At 42.9% G+C, this 15,739-nt stretch overlaps 1 protein-coding gene across 1 annotated transcript in view; it reads right to left on the bottom strand.

Annotated features, from left to right (window-relative positions):
- The window catches only part of PDE11A (phosphodiesterase 11A), a 357,140-nt gene that overhangs the window by 14,989 nt on the left and 326,412 nt on the right, over positions 1–15,739 (bottom strand). The window contains exon 19 of the mRNA XM_008687179.2: positions 12,805–12,888. Within this exon, the coding sequence (XP_008685401.2) occupies positions 12,805–12,888 (84 nt within the window). The remainder of the gene's footprint in view (positions 1–12,804; positions 12,889–15,739) is intronic.

The raw sequence follows: 15,739 nt of genomic DNA, 5'->3' as shown, positions 1-15,739 counted from the left end.
AATGTGCTAATAAAGGAAAATGCAAAGGGGCCCTGAGGCTGCGGTCTCTACCTCCTGGGAGCAAACCCGAGCTTTTACCAGGAGCCCGTCACCTGAGCAGATTCCTCAAGTAAGAGTAGGATTTGCTGGGGGAGAGGAGGGTGCGGTAGGGCGGGCAGTGAGAGCTGTGGGAGCAAAGGCACGGTGTGTGTGAGCATGCATGCACGCGCGCGCGCGCGCGCGCGCGCGCGTGCGTGTGTGTGTGTGTGTGTGTGTGTGTGGAGTAGCAGTTTGGGAAATGGCTGGTGGCCAGTTACATCAAGAGCAGAGGGGATGGAGGAAGGAGGGAGAGAAGGTGAGCAGAGGAAGGTCAAGCGTGCCAGCTTAGACTTTTCCCTCCAGTAACAGGGAGGCAGGGTCTGAAGGACCCGGGTCAAGTTTGCTTTAGGAAGGTCACTCCAGAGTGGGTTTGGAGGATGGGACTGAGGGCGGGGAACTGGAGAGGGTTTGCTGAGCACGATGAGGTCTGAGTGGGGACCGAGGACCCAAAGGAAGGAAAAAAATCATGATGTGGCAAAGAGAAAACAACAATCGGCACCTGGTCTTGTTTTAGAACGTATGTCTGGTCTTACTGATGATATTAGGCTTTTTAAAGTTGTCTTTTTTTTTTTTTTTTGTATTTACTGTATACTCTGAATTCCTTTTTCCCTTCCTGTTGTTTGACCTGCTTCCACTCCTTCGCGTTGGAAGCTCTCCTGAAACAGCCTGTGGCCCTTCTCTGTCTGCATACCCGAGAGCAAGGTGCCACCAGGCCCATCCCAGGCGGTGTGGCCAGTGGGGAGGAGAAGGGCAGAAGCTGCTGCTGGGCTTCATCCAAAGGGCATCCTGCGGGGAGCTGACTCTCACTGAGAGTGTCCCAAGTGCAAAGACGTGTGGATCTTTTCTCTGAGGCCACCGTTTCTCTTAAGAAGAAGCCCACTTTTCTGCTCCTGGGGATGTCTGCCTGTTGGCATCTGAGGCAGGGTAGGAGGGCACCTGGGGGTCCAGCCAGTCATTCCACAGACTTTTAATTTCAGCCACGAGTTCTCCCGATGAGCGCTCTGTGGGAAGAGCTCTCTGGTCTCCTGGCTTGGCAGCGGTGACAGATGTGGTTTACCTTGGCCGTGTGGGTAGTGAGAGGTTCCCAAGACTCCACTTACCAGCTTCTAACCTTTCTGCCTATTTCTAGGCTTATGCCTCCACCTCGTTGTTGTGGATCAAACTGTGTCCCCCCTAAAGATATGCTGAAGTCCTCACGCCTGGTACCTGGGGATGTGACCTTATTTGGAAATAGGGTCTTCACAGAGGTAATTAGGTTAAGATGAAGTCATATTGGATTGGAAGAGCCCTAAATCCAATGGCTGGTGTCCTTATAAGAAGGCCATGGGAAGACACAGGGAAGACACAGGGGAGAATGTCACGTGAAGATGGAGCTAGAAATTGGAGTGAAGCATCCAGAAGCCAAGGAATACCAAGGATTTCTGGCAACCACCAGAAGCTAAGAGAAAAGCATGGAACAGGTTCTCTCTCAGAACTGCCAGAAGCAATCAATCCTGCCACAACTTGATTTTGGATTTCTAGCCTCCAGAACTGTGAGACAATAGATTTCTGTTGTTGTAAGCCACCTGGTTTGTTGTACTTTGTTAGACAGCCCTACAAAACGAATATACCCGCTCTTGGGGTACTTGGCCCCTCCGAGTCCTGAGCCTCTCAGAAGCTCCTTCTGAAAGACAGATCAGCTCACTTCCATCCGCAGATGTTCTGGGATGTTAGTTCCTTGCCAACTTTTAATATTTGAGGAGATCTTATGTCCTCTCACATTCTATGGTCCTTGAGAGTTTTCTTTTTTTTTTTTTTAAGAAATACAACTTCATTATTTTGAATCACCCTTAATAGTTTTAAATAAGTCAATAAAATATTGAACAAAGTTGCTCATTTCAGAATTACCTCTTTTAGCAAAAAGAAAAAAGAAAGTAGGTAATGACTGAATAAATTATGACAAGTCAAGTGATTGGAATACCAGGCTACTGTTTCAAAGTATAACAGGAAAATTATGTGTTAGAATGTTATGTTAAGTCACCGAAGCAGACTACACTAGTGTCTCTGGGTAAATTCGTGTCTACGTGTGGACAATAGCATAAAGGGGCACCACAGGAAGAAGAGAATGGGAGGTCCTTATTTCTCCTAACAGCCTGCTCTTAATGACCCAAGTATTCGGGAAGGCGAAATGTTTTCTTTATTGTGTTCCTTATGTCCTTCCGAGTCCTCACTAGCAGAGTCCTTAACATCCTTACTTATACTAACAGTCTGTTCAAGGAAATCTAGGTTTTTATCCATCATGTTCCTCAAAAAAGTTTCACCTTCTTTTCAATACCCAAGAAAGTTTATACCTTTTTAAAAATTCCTTTATTATTATATTAATGGAATTCTCAGAAGGATGAGGAGATAAACTAGTGAGGCCAGTCTGCCATCTTTTACTGGCAATGTCAACCCGCTTTGCAAGTGGAAGTGTTAGGTCAAGAACAGCTTCCCATAACATATTTCTGAGAGAATTTTCTATAGTACCCAGCTAAACAGAATCCATTAGCCCATTTGGTCTTCTAGGAATTGGTCTCCCTGGAATATCTACTCTGGTCCCTGTACCTTCCCCTCTGAAGGATTCAGGGTTTCATTCTGTAAATGGGAGGTTTACAAAGGCAGAGCACTACTGGCCAGAATGGAATCCCTTTTCCTTCCTCAGGGCAGTATAGTGAGAAAACGCAGCAGATGTAGACAGAGAGGACTTGGATTTGAACTTCTGGCTCTATTCTGTATTAACTGCTTCACTCGAATTAAGTTCATTAGCTTCTGTAGGTTTCACTTTCCTCGTATGTTAAACTTACACCATTAGACGTTATGGGATCCAGAATGAAGTATTTTCTTCTTTCATAGTTAGGGTCAAATTAAACTGTGTCTGTAAAAGCACCTTGTAAACACAGTCAGTGTTCATTAAATGTCTGTTTTCTGAAAAAAATATGTGCATAAAGATACCCCATGTCTGTCAGGACTCTAATACTGAACTTCTTTTCCAAGCGCTCAGTCTGATAGAAGTCTTTAACTTCGTTTTAGACTCTGGCTAACAAAGTCAACTGCTGGGCTGCCATATTGGTTGGTGCATGAGATTGAGAGCTTGGCTCTTCTGGTCACATGGCCATCTAGCATCTGCTTGCTAGACGAGGCAATGTGCCTTGAGTGATTTATTTCATATTTTTATGGCTGCAGCTCAGATAATTAAATATAAGAGTTGTGGTGGCTGGGCATCCAGATAGTGCTTCCTTGAACTCTCTTAGGAAACATTTCGGGGAGTACAGAAGATTCTGTTCGGCAATAGCATAATAAGAATGCTTTATGTTTATCTCATGCCTCACTTCCCACTAGCTCAAGCAATGCTGACCTTCCAAATGCACATTAAATTGCAGAAATTTCAGAGAGGCACTTACAGTGCAAAAAACAATCTTTAAAGGAGGCCTTGATTCATTTCCTGGTGGAAAAATGGAATTTTCCTTCTCTCTCTGTCTTCCACCTTCCCTCTCGCCCTCTCTCTTTTCCTTTTCTGAAGAGATTCAAAGAAGAGAGAGCCATGAAAAAGAGGTAAATCAGCTTTTAAAATACACTTTCTAGAGGCACTGGGAAACAACGTTAGACAACATTCCAGGCCTTGTATGGACTTCAGTTAAGTCATTTTTAGCTTCATGATTCTCAAGCAGAAACACTTTCAAAAAGAGTTATTTATGCTGGTCAGCCAGATAAGGAGAAGTAGATCTTATCTTAAATTTTACCTTCAAAAGCCTTATGAGGGAATATATTATTATTATTATTTTTTTACCAGATCCCAGCATTTTAATATGGATTTATCCTGGCAGTTTTGAACTCATAAAATGCACATGAATAGGAATAGATGAAGTGCTACTGTATAAAGAACAGTTTTTCTTAGAGTTGCATGAAATGAGACAAATTAAAGTCCACTTTATTTACAAGAAACTGTACATAGAGCTGGTTGCTTTATCAAGTCAAACTCAATTTTGGAGGTGGAAAAGTCTTTCTAAAATCAAACATCCTGGCACATCAGGCATTCAGGAAGAACTCTGAGATGTAGCCAAGGGTGTGAGATGCCTTTACCTGACACATACTATGCTCGATGTACGCAGCGACGTGAACCTGAACGCTGTTGTGTCAGCACTTCCCTCTACACAGCACATGATTATCTGATGCTTGCAGTAGTGGTAACTGTTAGGAAATGTAGGATCTGAAAAGTCTTCTAAGTTGAAGAAAGATTACATTTTAATCATAATAAATTTAGCATGTTTTATTGTATTATAATTTGAATATAATTTGAATATAATTCAATATATATTGAAATCACATGTCTACAATGTACATAAGTTTTTGAAATCCATAAATATGTGCTAGCTTTCTCTATTAACGTGAATATTAAAATAACTAGAAGACAATATTTTCTGCCAATGCTGGATAAAAGAAAATTTCATGTATTTCCTAGTTGAAAAAGTCAAAGCCCTGAAAAATTCATGGCTATAAACTGGCCTTTTTATATTAGAATTAAGGGCCAATTCAACCATGATGAGAACTAAACCACTTTCTAAAAAGATATCATAGGCCATATACTTCGGATTATGGGCAGGAATAGAACAGTGCACACTCTGACGAAAGATTTTATATATTTATAGATGATAATTTAACATGACGTTATAACCCTACTTCGCACGTTCCACTGCTTAGAATTAATTCTGTGGTGCTGCATCCATCACGCATTCCTCTGTTTCTTCATTCATCTGTTCCACAAATGTTCACTGAGCAGTTCGAATGTGCTAGGCACTGTGCTGTGTACAGTGATGGTCCCCAGGAACTCGTCTCCCGGGGAAGGGAGCCAGCCAGCCAGACACTCACAATCCGGAGCGTTATGTGTGGTTATGAAGAGACAGACGGAAGGCCACAGAGATGTCAAGGGGGAATTCAGGTTTTCCAGGCAGAAAGGAGAGGGAGGGAAGCACAGCAAAGGCAAGGGAAGAGGGACAAAAGGGCTGGGCGTCCTGTGCTTTGGGACAAAGGGTGCCTAGCTGAGGAAGTGGGTAAGGTGCCAACAGATGAAGCCAAGAGGCAGGGGGCCTCAGAAAAGGTGGCCCTGAAACACCAAAGCGGAAAATCCAGAAGGGATCTTACGGACGGCAGTAGTCACCTGAGGTTTTTAAGCAGGGTGTGCCACGATCCAGTTTTTTTAAAGGAAGATCACTGGCAAAAGTTCAGCAGACAGGCCATCGTGGAGGGGCCTAGAAACTACTTAAAACTGACCTTCAAATGTTTACATTGCTCTGCCACTCGTATTTGAGTGATAGGACATGGAAAATTTTGAAGTAAACAGGTTTTACTATCAGCACTCAGATTTAGGTATAATATATGAGACAAGGACAATATTTTGAAAGTATTAAACCCATGTGTTTTTGTTCTGCTTGAATCGTCACGCCTGTGGCTCCCCACCCATGAACTCAGTAGGCTGGCCTCCTGCAGGCAAATGGTGGTTCCCGTCAGAAATAGCAAGCTGTCATCATTCAGCGTTGAGAGTCTATCACCCTGCATGCCAGCTTTGTGTGGTGAGAGGGGGGTTTCTAAATCCCAGAATTCTCCTCTACCTATAAAGATCTGAATCTGGCTAGGTCAGCTCATCCAGTCTGACCACAAAGCTCTAGTGCAGACAGCACAGGGGAGACCATGTAAGGGTAGATCCCATCAGACAAGAAAAAAGAAATTTAAAAACTTTCCCACGGTCGGGGCCAGAGATGGGGGCGGGGGAGGAGGAGGGCGAAAGAGAGAGAAGAGAAAGAGGGAATGGAGAGAGACAGAAAGGGGGGGAGGTGGTGGTGAGAAAGGGAAAATGAGAAGTGTCTTGGCTCCCTGTTCCTTGGGGGACAAAGTCTGGGGGAGGGTCAAGGGAGGGCTTGTCTCTTGACTCTCAGAGCCTAATCCAGGAAAATGACAGAATTTTCCTAGAACAAGTTGGCATTGTCCTCAGACAGCTTGTTAGAAAGGACGGAGGAAGTTGTGTGGCCCGCAGGGTGAGGAGAAAGTAGCTGGGGGTTCGTGGGTGGCCCACAGGAGCTGAGCACTTGGCGAGAGAAGCAGTTGACTAGATCTGACGAGGAAGCTGGTGGAGGCTTGCCGTGAGAAGCTAGCAGCCAGAGCTAGTGGCCAGGGCCTGCACGGAGTGCATATCACAGCCTCGGTCACGTAGAGGCCAGCACGGCGTCACACCAAGCCCCGACCAGCCACCTCTCGGGGAGCCCGGTAAGACCTAACAGGCAGCCTGTGTGCTTGGGTCCCTGGCACCCCTCACACAGAGGGCTCACAAGGATGGGTGAGCTCCCCTGGCCCCAGATGGCAGTTGGGGAGAAGAAATAGCTCCGGTTGGGAACTATTCACGTTTCAGTCCTCCCAAAGACCCGTTTTAACCAGAAAAAATTGTGATATTTTAATTGTCGAGTTTAAGTACCAGTCCCTGACTGCCTCCCCTCCCCCCATCACCAGGAAAAGGTGGAGCCAGATGGATAAATTACAGAGAATGTAGGAAGTTATTTCTCTCTCTCTCTCTCTCTCTCTCTCTCTCTTTCTCTCGTTTTTTGAGTTACATGTGATGTCATTCCTTGTAAAGACAAGTAAGAAATTAGCCCCAACTATTTCTTCCTCTCATGCACAAGAATACTAAATATTGTAGAGAAAACATCTATAGAAAACTGATTTGGGTGGTATCCTTTTTTTAAAAAAAGTATCTGATGAAACCATTCTTCTCTGTATCCACATTCTATTCCTTGTAGGTTTTTAAAAGGAGATGATGTTATATTCTAACTAGGCATTCCATAGCTCATTACTTATTCTTTAAAAAAAAAACTGGACCCAAGGCATGAGCCATGTGGGGAATATTACGTTGTTTTTAAAGAACTTTTTAAAAAGTCCAGAAAAATTGTCTTAGCACTTTACATCCTCTTTTCCAATTTATCAATTCTAATTCCCAGTCTTTACAACTTTAATTATATTTTAAAGATTCTTTTCTCCCTTCTTTCAGAGAGCTTTTAATAATTGCATCAGGTGACTGTATTTTCCAAAGCAACAATTACAACTGAAGGCAGCAGAAAAGTCAAAAGCTACTGTAATCAGAACTTCAGGAGCTGTGCCTGCTGCAGGAACCCCATGACATTTTTATAAAGAGGCAATACTCCTGCAGAATTTTTCCTACCTCTAATGGAGACAGGGAATTATTCTGGCTAGATCCTGCCCAGGCCAAGCCCTTTGGCAATATCCGTGAAAAAAGCCACCCCCAAATCGAGAACTTGTTTGGGATGGGCTGAAAACCTGATTGTGTTCATAATAAAAATTAAATCCCTCAACCCTTAACAACAGAAGATTTATAATGCCTCCATGCATCATTGACATTCTAGGTACACTGAGGTTTGAGTAAGTCGGGAATGAAAACAAAGGGCACAAGCGTCGCTCGCTACTGCACAGAGAAGCCAGGGTGACGCTGCCCCAGCAGGTTTTCTGTTTACCCCTAAGGCTGGTGCCGCAATGACTTCAAAGTTTGATGGTGTCTTTTTTTTTTCTTTTTCTTCTTTCTTTCTTCCTATTTTTTCTCCCTCCAAAGCTACTGAGCAGCAGGCTAATGGATCCCCAGCAGGGTGCAAAGACAGCAGAAAGCACAGGAATCAGATGTCAATGCGTTCCTTCAAGACACCCTGCTAGGCCAGCTTGCGCTAACCAGGCTTAGTCTGCTCTTGGGGCACACGCTCTGCTGCTTCCCTGCCCGCTCTTGACTTCCTATCTGCTTCCTGATTCAAATGCTGTCATAGATAGATCATGACTTCTGCCTATTAGGACCATTTTCTATTTTCTTTAAAGAAAAGTTTGGAGCTATCAGATTAAAAAGATGAGCAAGTTCTGGAGAATTCTATACTCACATGTAATTACATGTATACAAGTGTGTTGTATCTCCCAACTCTACAACTATCTGGGGATGTTCTTCCCTACGCCCAGCTTTGTTTATATTTTTTTACATATTTTCTGTCAGCCACTTCTGTCAGTCACTAGATGACTTAGGTAACTTCCTAATGAATAGATTTTAGGAGAATTGGAGGAGTTAGTCTGGTTTTCCTTCAACACAGGCACGAGTTGACTGGAAACTGAAGTTGTCTCAGAGATTGAGTTTCAATTTTAAATGCAAAGGGCATCCAAAATGTAGTTTGTGGGAGTTGCCACCTCGGCACACAAATGAGTAGCCCTTCAGGGGCCTGAGGCTGGTGACCACCCACTCTTGGCTCAGAGGGATATAACCCAGCAAACTGCAGTGAGTGAGGAAAGTGCTTGATCTCTTTCCATATTTGACAAGCACAACCTTTTCAAAACCATGAAGTGAAACTGATTTACCCAGTGAAAGTCAAAGAAGTCAAAAAGCGACCTACGGAGTGGAAGAATATATTTGCAAATGTCTTATCAGATAAAGGGCTAGTATCCAAAGTCTATAAAGAACTTATCAAACTCAACACCCAAAAAACAAAAAGATATGAACAGACATTTCTCCAAAGAAGACATACAAATGGGCAACAGACACATGAAAAAATACTCAACACTGCTTGGCATTAGGGACGTACAAATCAAAACCACAGTGAGACACCACCTGATACCAGTCAGAATGGCTAAAATGAACCACTCAGGAAATGACAGATGTTGGTGAGGATGTGGAGAAAGGGGAACCCTCTACACTGTTGGTGGGAATGCAAACTGGTGCAGTCTCTCTGGAAAAAAGTATGGAGTTTCCTCAAAAAGTTAAAAACAGAGCTACCCTACAACCCAGCAATGGCACTACTAGGTATTTATCCAAAGGATACAAACATACTGATTCAAAGGGGCACCTGCACCCCAATGTTTATAGAAGCAATGTCCCCAACAGCCAAACTATGAGAAGACCCCCAGATGTCTACAATGGAATATTATTCAGCCATCAAAAAGAATGAAATCTCGCCATTTGCAACGATGTGGATAGAACTAGAGGGTATCATGCTAAGTGAAATAAGTCAGTCAGAGAAAGAAAAATACCATATGATTTCACTCATATGTGGAATTTAAGAAACAAAACAGATGAATGTAGGGGAAGGGAAGGAAAAATAAAATAAGATGAAAACAGAGAGGGAAGGAAACCATAAGAGACTCTTAACTCTAGGAAAGAAACTAAGGGTGGCTGGAGGGGAGGTGGGTGAGGGGATGGGGTAACTGGGTGATGGGCATTAAGGAGGGCACGTGATGTAATGAGCGCTGAGTGTTGTATGCAACTGATGAATCACTGAATTCTTCTGAAACTAATAATACAGTATATGTTAATTAAATTGAATTTAAATAAAAAAATAAAAGGAAAAAGGTGTCCCAAAACCATATTTGTATCTACCGCTCAGCTACATTCCCACCCCTGCTTCCAAATTCCGTCTGTATTCTGCCATTCAGGCCTCCAGCCCCAGTGCTTCGGTTAGCCTCCCCCCTCACTAGAAGGCATCTCTCCACACTGCTCCCCTGGCGCAGGCATTCCAGCTCTCTCCATAAGTATCTGTTTGCCTCAGGTGCCACACGAGATTGCTTGTCACCCAAACAGCTCCACCTTGGGGTCAGGGCCCTGGCCATGAAAAGGAACATTCTTGTCTCATATGTACTATTCTGTATCCTTTTGCCCTATGCCCAGACTGACCTAGCAAGGCCACCCTGGATGCCTATGCTCTATAATTCAGACCATGTCATTTCAGATCAATCCCTTTTGGGGATGCCTGCCACCTGCATACTTTCCCACTTGCGTTCTATCCTCTCAGACTCTTTATTACTCAACGTTCATGTTCAAAAGCCCAAACTAGCCTTTCAGCAACAACCTGAGTTCCTGCAGACATTTGCCTCACTGACTAACGTCACATCAATGCCTTTCCTTGCGTGGTGAGTTGCTTCGTCAAGGTTTTGTATCTTTGCACTAATGGTGATTCCTGCCCACTGACTCATTCCATTTCACTTCTGGAGCATGACAGTTAATGTCAGGTTACCCAGTTAAATAAGGGACAATTCCCAACCCCCCAACTGCAGAAGATGGAACAAAATAGGGAGTCTCAGAGAGGATACTTAAAATTGCTCAACAAAGTTTCAGTTTGAGGACTTTTTGAAATATTGGTTCAAAGACATAAAGAATTTACAAATAAAATCTGTTATTTTTATTTTTATTATTATTATTTTTTAAAGATTTCTTTATTTTAGAGAGGGAGAATGTGAGCGGGGTAGGGAGGGTAAGGAGGAGGGGCAGAGGGACAGGGAGAGAGAGAGAATCTCAAGCAGATTCCCCGTTGAGGGCGGAGCCCAACGTGGGACTTGATCTCATGACCTTGAGATCATGACCTGAGACAAAATCAAGAGTCAGATGCTCAAATGACTGAGCCACCCAGGTGCCCCTGTGTTATTTTTAAAAATAAGTGATGATAAGTCATTCAACAATGAGCATGATTTTCATGCTTTGTTAACTAAGAAGACATAGCAGCAGAAATGAACATGAACTTTTATAAACAGCTCCTGCACATTCCTCTTTACAATGCAAGGGTTCTCTCATTAGTTTAATAAGAAGAGATGGTGGAAGGAATATCCAGCAGAGGTGGAATGGGTGGTAGAAAGGCCACTACACCAAAGCCGAGGCCACAGATGTGTGGGACACTAACTTGGTGGGAGTGTCACTTAAAACTTCTGTATGTTAATTTTCTGTGGATAAAAATAGCAGGTATATCTAACCTCACAGATAGGTAGTAAAGTAAAACAGATGTGGAAAATCAGGAACGATAGATAACGTGATGTGGTACTATTACTCCCTAAGTTCTGGAAAGCGCTATTTTTAGTTTAAATTCAAGCAGCTTCCTTTTTTAACCTGAAGATTTCGAAGTATTTAAGCCCAAATGATTGTGAATCAGTACCAAAACAACGAAATTAGCATGGAAAAGCACATGAGAATCCTTTCCAGCATTTACTGTAACTAATCGCACAGGAAAGATGTGCGGACTTTGGGTCCATTCCAAAGTAGCTTTGCAAACTAATACCAAAAATTTATCAGCCCTGCAATTACGAGTCTTCATCCTCCTAAGCTTTACCCACAGTAAAAGGAATTTGTTCACGGCAAGAATTCATCCCATTTATTGCATAACTGTGCACAGGAAACTGAATAAATTATAAATAATTCAGCATGGGTAGTCAAGGTGAATTTAGCAAAGCAAGATATATCTGACCCAACAGCTGTGCGCTTTGTACCTGGGGGCCGAGAGTACGCAGAGACACCAGAGGAACAAGGGTGGGAGGAGCGGACAGGAAGAAAAGGGAGTTAAGGTTCCTCTTACGATAAAGTACACATCGCTCCTGATATTTTCGCACCATCTTCCGTTATTAAACAAAAGAACATTATGTGCCATTTACAACTAAAATAACCTATATTAGATTATTTTAAAAACTTTGCCTCATTTTTACGCTATCATGTATTTAATGGCTAACACAGAACAAAGAAATGAATTTATTTTTGATGTTTATAGTCTCTAAAAAGTTACATTTCCATCCTCAAGACAGTATTCTAGATTTTTTTTTCTTTTTTTTTTTTAGCGTAATGTGACAGGGCTCACCAGCTCCTACAAGTGCTGAAAACAAAGTGGTAGATAAGCCTGAAACTTAATGGTTGTGAGGTCCTTAAAAAACAATACTGTGTTTTTAATGGAGTTACACAGAGTGAGAAACTAAAGCGGTTTTGCTTTCCCTGCGTGCGTTTCTCCCTCTGAGGTTAGAAAAGCAGCTCGGTCTGATTGAGCTGGGTAGGGGGTAAAGAACTCGCCAGGTTTTACACATGAAAGCTAACGCTTAGTAGTAGAATTAAAAGCCATTGTACACTAAACTGTTAGTGTGAACGGATGCCAACCCTAATCTGTACTCAAAAAGTGGAGTGTGCACATTCGAAGCCGATGACACTGGTCTCCTTGCCAGGAGCAGGGTCCCGAACACAGGCAGCAGAGCTAGAAACCATAGGGCATCTTGCTCCGAAGTCAGTGGCTGGCATTTGTCACACGCATCTCAGAGAGAGGCGGAGTTTTAAGATATAAGGTTCTTTGAAAACCCTGTGGCCCAGGCCATGGGGCCAGGACAGAAAACCATGTTTCATGGTTTCATGGAACTCTTGTGTCTCACGTGATATTAATAGAAGTAAAAGAAAAATTTTGACAAAAAAACAAAAAAAGGAAAAGAAAAAGATTCCCACAGTCAGATGTTAGAGAAATTTGGAATGAATCAAGGTTAAACATGTTTCTTTCCTGAAGGACTCTCTGAGCCTTCGGGTTCCCTAGTTGTTGGGCCCGAGAGCTCTCTTTGAAGAGATATCTATTAGGCTATGGCTGGACACTTGTGTTCCATGGGGCACAACTTGGGAAATACTGAGACAAAACATGATTAACCCTGGTTTAGAGATGAGGGCATCAAGGCCCATGGACATTATGTCCTAGAAAGAGAACTCAGATCTCTGGCCTCCTAGCACCAACTTTTCCTAGAGACGGTCAGAAATCTGAGAAAAGACTGACTGCAACCAGAGTTGTTAGCAATGCCCATACCCTGGAAGGGTCTCCGAAAGCTAGACCTTCTGAAAGTACGCACGCTCTTCTTTCCTGGCTCAGTCGGGACACGCAGGCCCTCCCAAAGCATGATTACCTGATACAAAGGCATGCAGATGCTATCAATCCACTCCAACTGCAACCGAGGCAGTTCATCTTTCCGGTTCCGATCAAAAATAGCCTAGAATGGGCGAAGAGAAGCTTGCTTTATTACGCTGGAGTATTTTACAGGTGCTTTGTCAGACACTTTGCCACAATGATCCAATTTTTACCAACTGAACACTTCACAAATCACAATCAATCTTTACATGTACTTTCTTTTCCTTTATCTATGATGAGAAATAAAGTATTTTCACCTCTTTTTATGAGATTTGTAAGCGAATTTATTTGAACTTTATAGCACGCAACTCCTTGGGGCCAAAATCTGCCTTCAGATGCAGGTAATGGCCACTAAATCAAGTCATCAGGTCACTGGGAATTGGGTACAAGTCAAGGGGACAGGGATAGTTTTATTGCCACAAAAATAAGGCAGGCTTTTATTTTTATAGTGAAAGAAGTTGCGATAGATTAGAAAAGATCCTTAAAGCAGTTTCATTTTAGAGACAAACTATTTGTACTAATGTTTCAGGGTGGGATGTTGGTTTGACAACTCTGCGTGTTTTTCGATCAGGCTCTGTCATTAATAAAATCCCTAGTTTTTATCTGTCGTGGGGTGGAAGACGTGTAGGTACCCATTCTCTCCTCCTTCCCAGCCTTTAAACGTCATGATATTGTAATGTTTAGAAAATTTAAGTATATTTTTCAAGAAAAAGAAGTGACATATGTCTGTTGGGCAGACATGAAAAGGGAACCAATCAGCTGGAATTGGGGCTAACACGGATTCATGAACAAATGCTGCCAGTTCCACTCCACTAAGCATGTCGTGCTCTCTGCTATCAACGAGAAAGGCCAGGGTCTAAGGAGCAGCCTTTCCCTGCGTTACTGTCTTCAAGTGGGTTGGGTCTTTCCTCTACAGAGATACCATGTGGCATCCACATCATTCTAGCGTTCACATAGTTCTCGAGGGCAGATCCAAGGCATTCCCTTGGTCTGGAGATGTTGAAAAAGCCAGCATCCTTCACACTTATGAATGCGGGTGGGAGTGGGTAGGAAAGAATCACGAGCTGCCAAAGCTCACAAGAAGATGCTGCCGAGGAAAATCTCCCCGAATCAGGGAGAAGGTCACGGACTCCCATAGACTCTGCTCGTCCTTGTCTTGCAACGTGAAATACGAAATACCAGGAAAGGGGACTAGGATCTGGAGAAGACTGACGCGTGCCGGGAGGGAGGAAGGAAGGAACGGATCTTGTGAACTGCAGGAGTCTTTTTCTGAAATGCTCCTTTAAACATATTATTCTGCTATCTACTCGTGAGCTCTCAGAGTTATCTGAGATTTTCTTATTTACTTAATTGCTGTTTCTGGTGCCCAGAGCTTTTATTTATTTATTTATTTATTTTTAGTTCAGTTTACAATTAGCTGTGCAACCATTACTACAGTCCATTTTAGAACATTTTATCACCCCAACAAGAAATACCATACCAGTTAGCAGTCACTCCTCATTCTCCCCCAAAGCCCCAGCCTTAGGCGAACACGAATCCATTTTTTGTTTGTGTTTTCTGCACGCTCATATAGATGGAATCATACGATCCGTGGTCTTTTGTGACAGGCTTATTTCTCTGAGCAGGCTGTTTTCAAGGCTCCTTCCTGTAGCATTCATCAGCGCTTCATTCCTCTTTATGGCCAAGTGATATTCCGTGGTGTAGTTAGACCGCATTTTATTCATCCATTCCTCAGCTGACGGGCAGGTGGGTTGTCTCCACTTCGTGGCTCTGATGAGGAACGCTGCTGTGAACCTTCATGTACAAGTTTCCACGTGGATGTACGTTTTCATTTCTCTTGGGGATATACCTAGAGGCAGAATTGCTGGGCCATGCGCCCAGTCTCACGTTTAATGTTTTCATGAATTGCCAAACTGTTTTCCAAAGCGACTGCCCCATTTTACACGCCCACCAGCAGTGTATGAAGTTCCAATTTCTCCACATCCTCCTCGGCACTGGTCAGTGTCTGTCTTTTTAAGTAAAGCTAGTCCCCATGAAGTGGTATCTCACTGTGGTTTTGGTTTGCAGTTCCCTGATGACTAATGATTTTGAGCGTCTTTTCCTGTGTTTATGGGCCATCTATATATATTCTTTGAAGAAATATGTATTCAGATCCTTTGCCCTTTTAAAAAATTGGGTTGTCTTTCTAGGAGTTGTTCATAATTCTCTATATATTCTAGATGCCAGGCCCGTATCATATATGATTTGCAAATAATTTCTCCCATCCTGTAGGCTGTTTTTTCATTTTCTTGATAGTGTCCTTGAAGATGCAAAGTGTTACATTTTAATAAAATCCAATTTATTTTATTTTTCTTGTGCTTTTGTGTCTCTTGTGCTTTTGGTGTCATATCTAAGACATCATTGCCAGATCCAATCCAGAAGATCGACACCTTGTTTTCTTCTAAGAGTTTTATATAGTTTTAGCTCTTACATTTAGGTCTATGATCCACTTTGAGGTTATTCTGAGGCTTGGTGAGAGGGAGGGGTCTAACTTGACTCATCCGCAGTGGCTATCCTACTGTCCCTGCACTATTTGAGAAGACTACTTTCCTCCCCATTGAACTATCTTAGCATCCTTTTGAAAATCAGTTGACCATAACTGTAAGAGTTTATTTGCGGACTAGTCACTTCTCAATAAACGTTTTTGAGTGGAAGCGTGAGGTAGCACACTGTCCCGTACCCTCCTTTTACAGTATTTTGCATCCTATAATTGGTTATGAGTGGTTACTTATCTACTCACTTTTAAAGATTTTATTTATTTGAGAGAGAGTGCATGTGTGAGAGAGCGAGCACAAGTGTTGGGGGGAAGGCAGAAGGAGAGGGAGAAACAGACTCTCCATTGAGCAGGGAACCCAATGGGGGGCTTGATCCCAGGACACTGGGATCATGATCTG

The sequence above is a fragment of the Ursus maritimus genome, unplaced genomic scaffold, assembly GCF_017311325.1.
Source record: "Ursus maritimus isolate PB19 unplaced genomic scaffold, ASM1731132v1 scaffold_1, whole genome shotgun sequence".
NCBI classification, from domain to species: domain Eukaryota; kingdom Metazoa; phylum Chordata; class Mammalia; order Carnivora; family Ursidae; genus Ursus; species Ursus maritimus.
The sequence above is the reverse complement of the archived record's forward strand: the minus strand, read 5'-3'. Positions and strand labels throughout refer to the sequence as shown.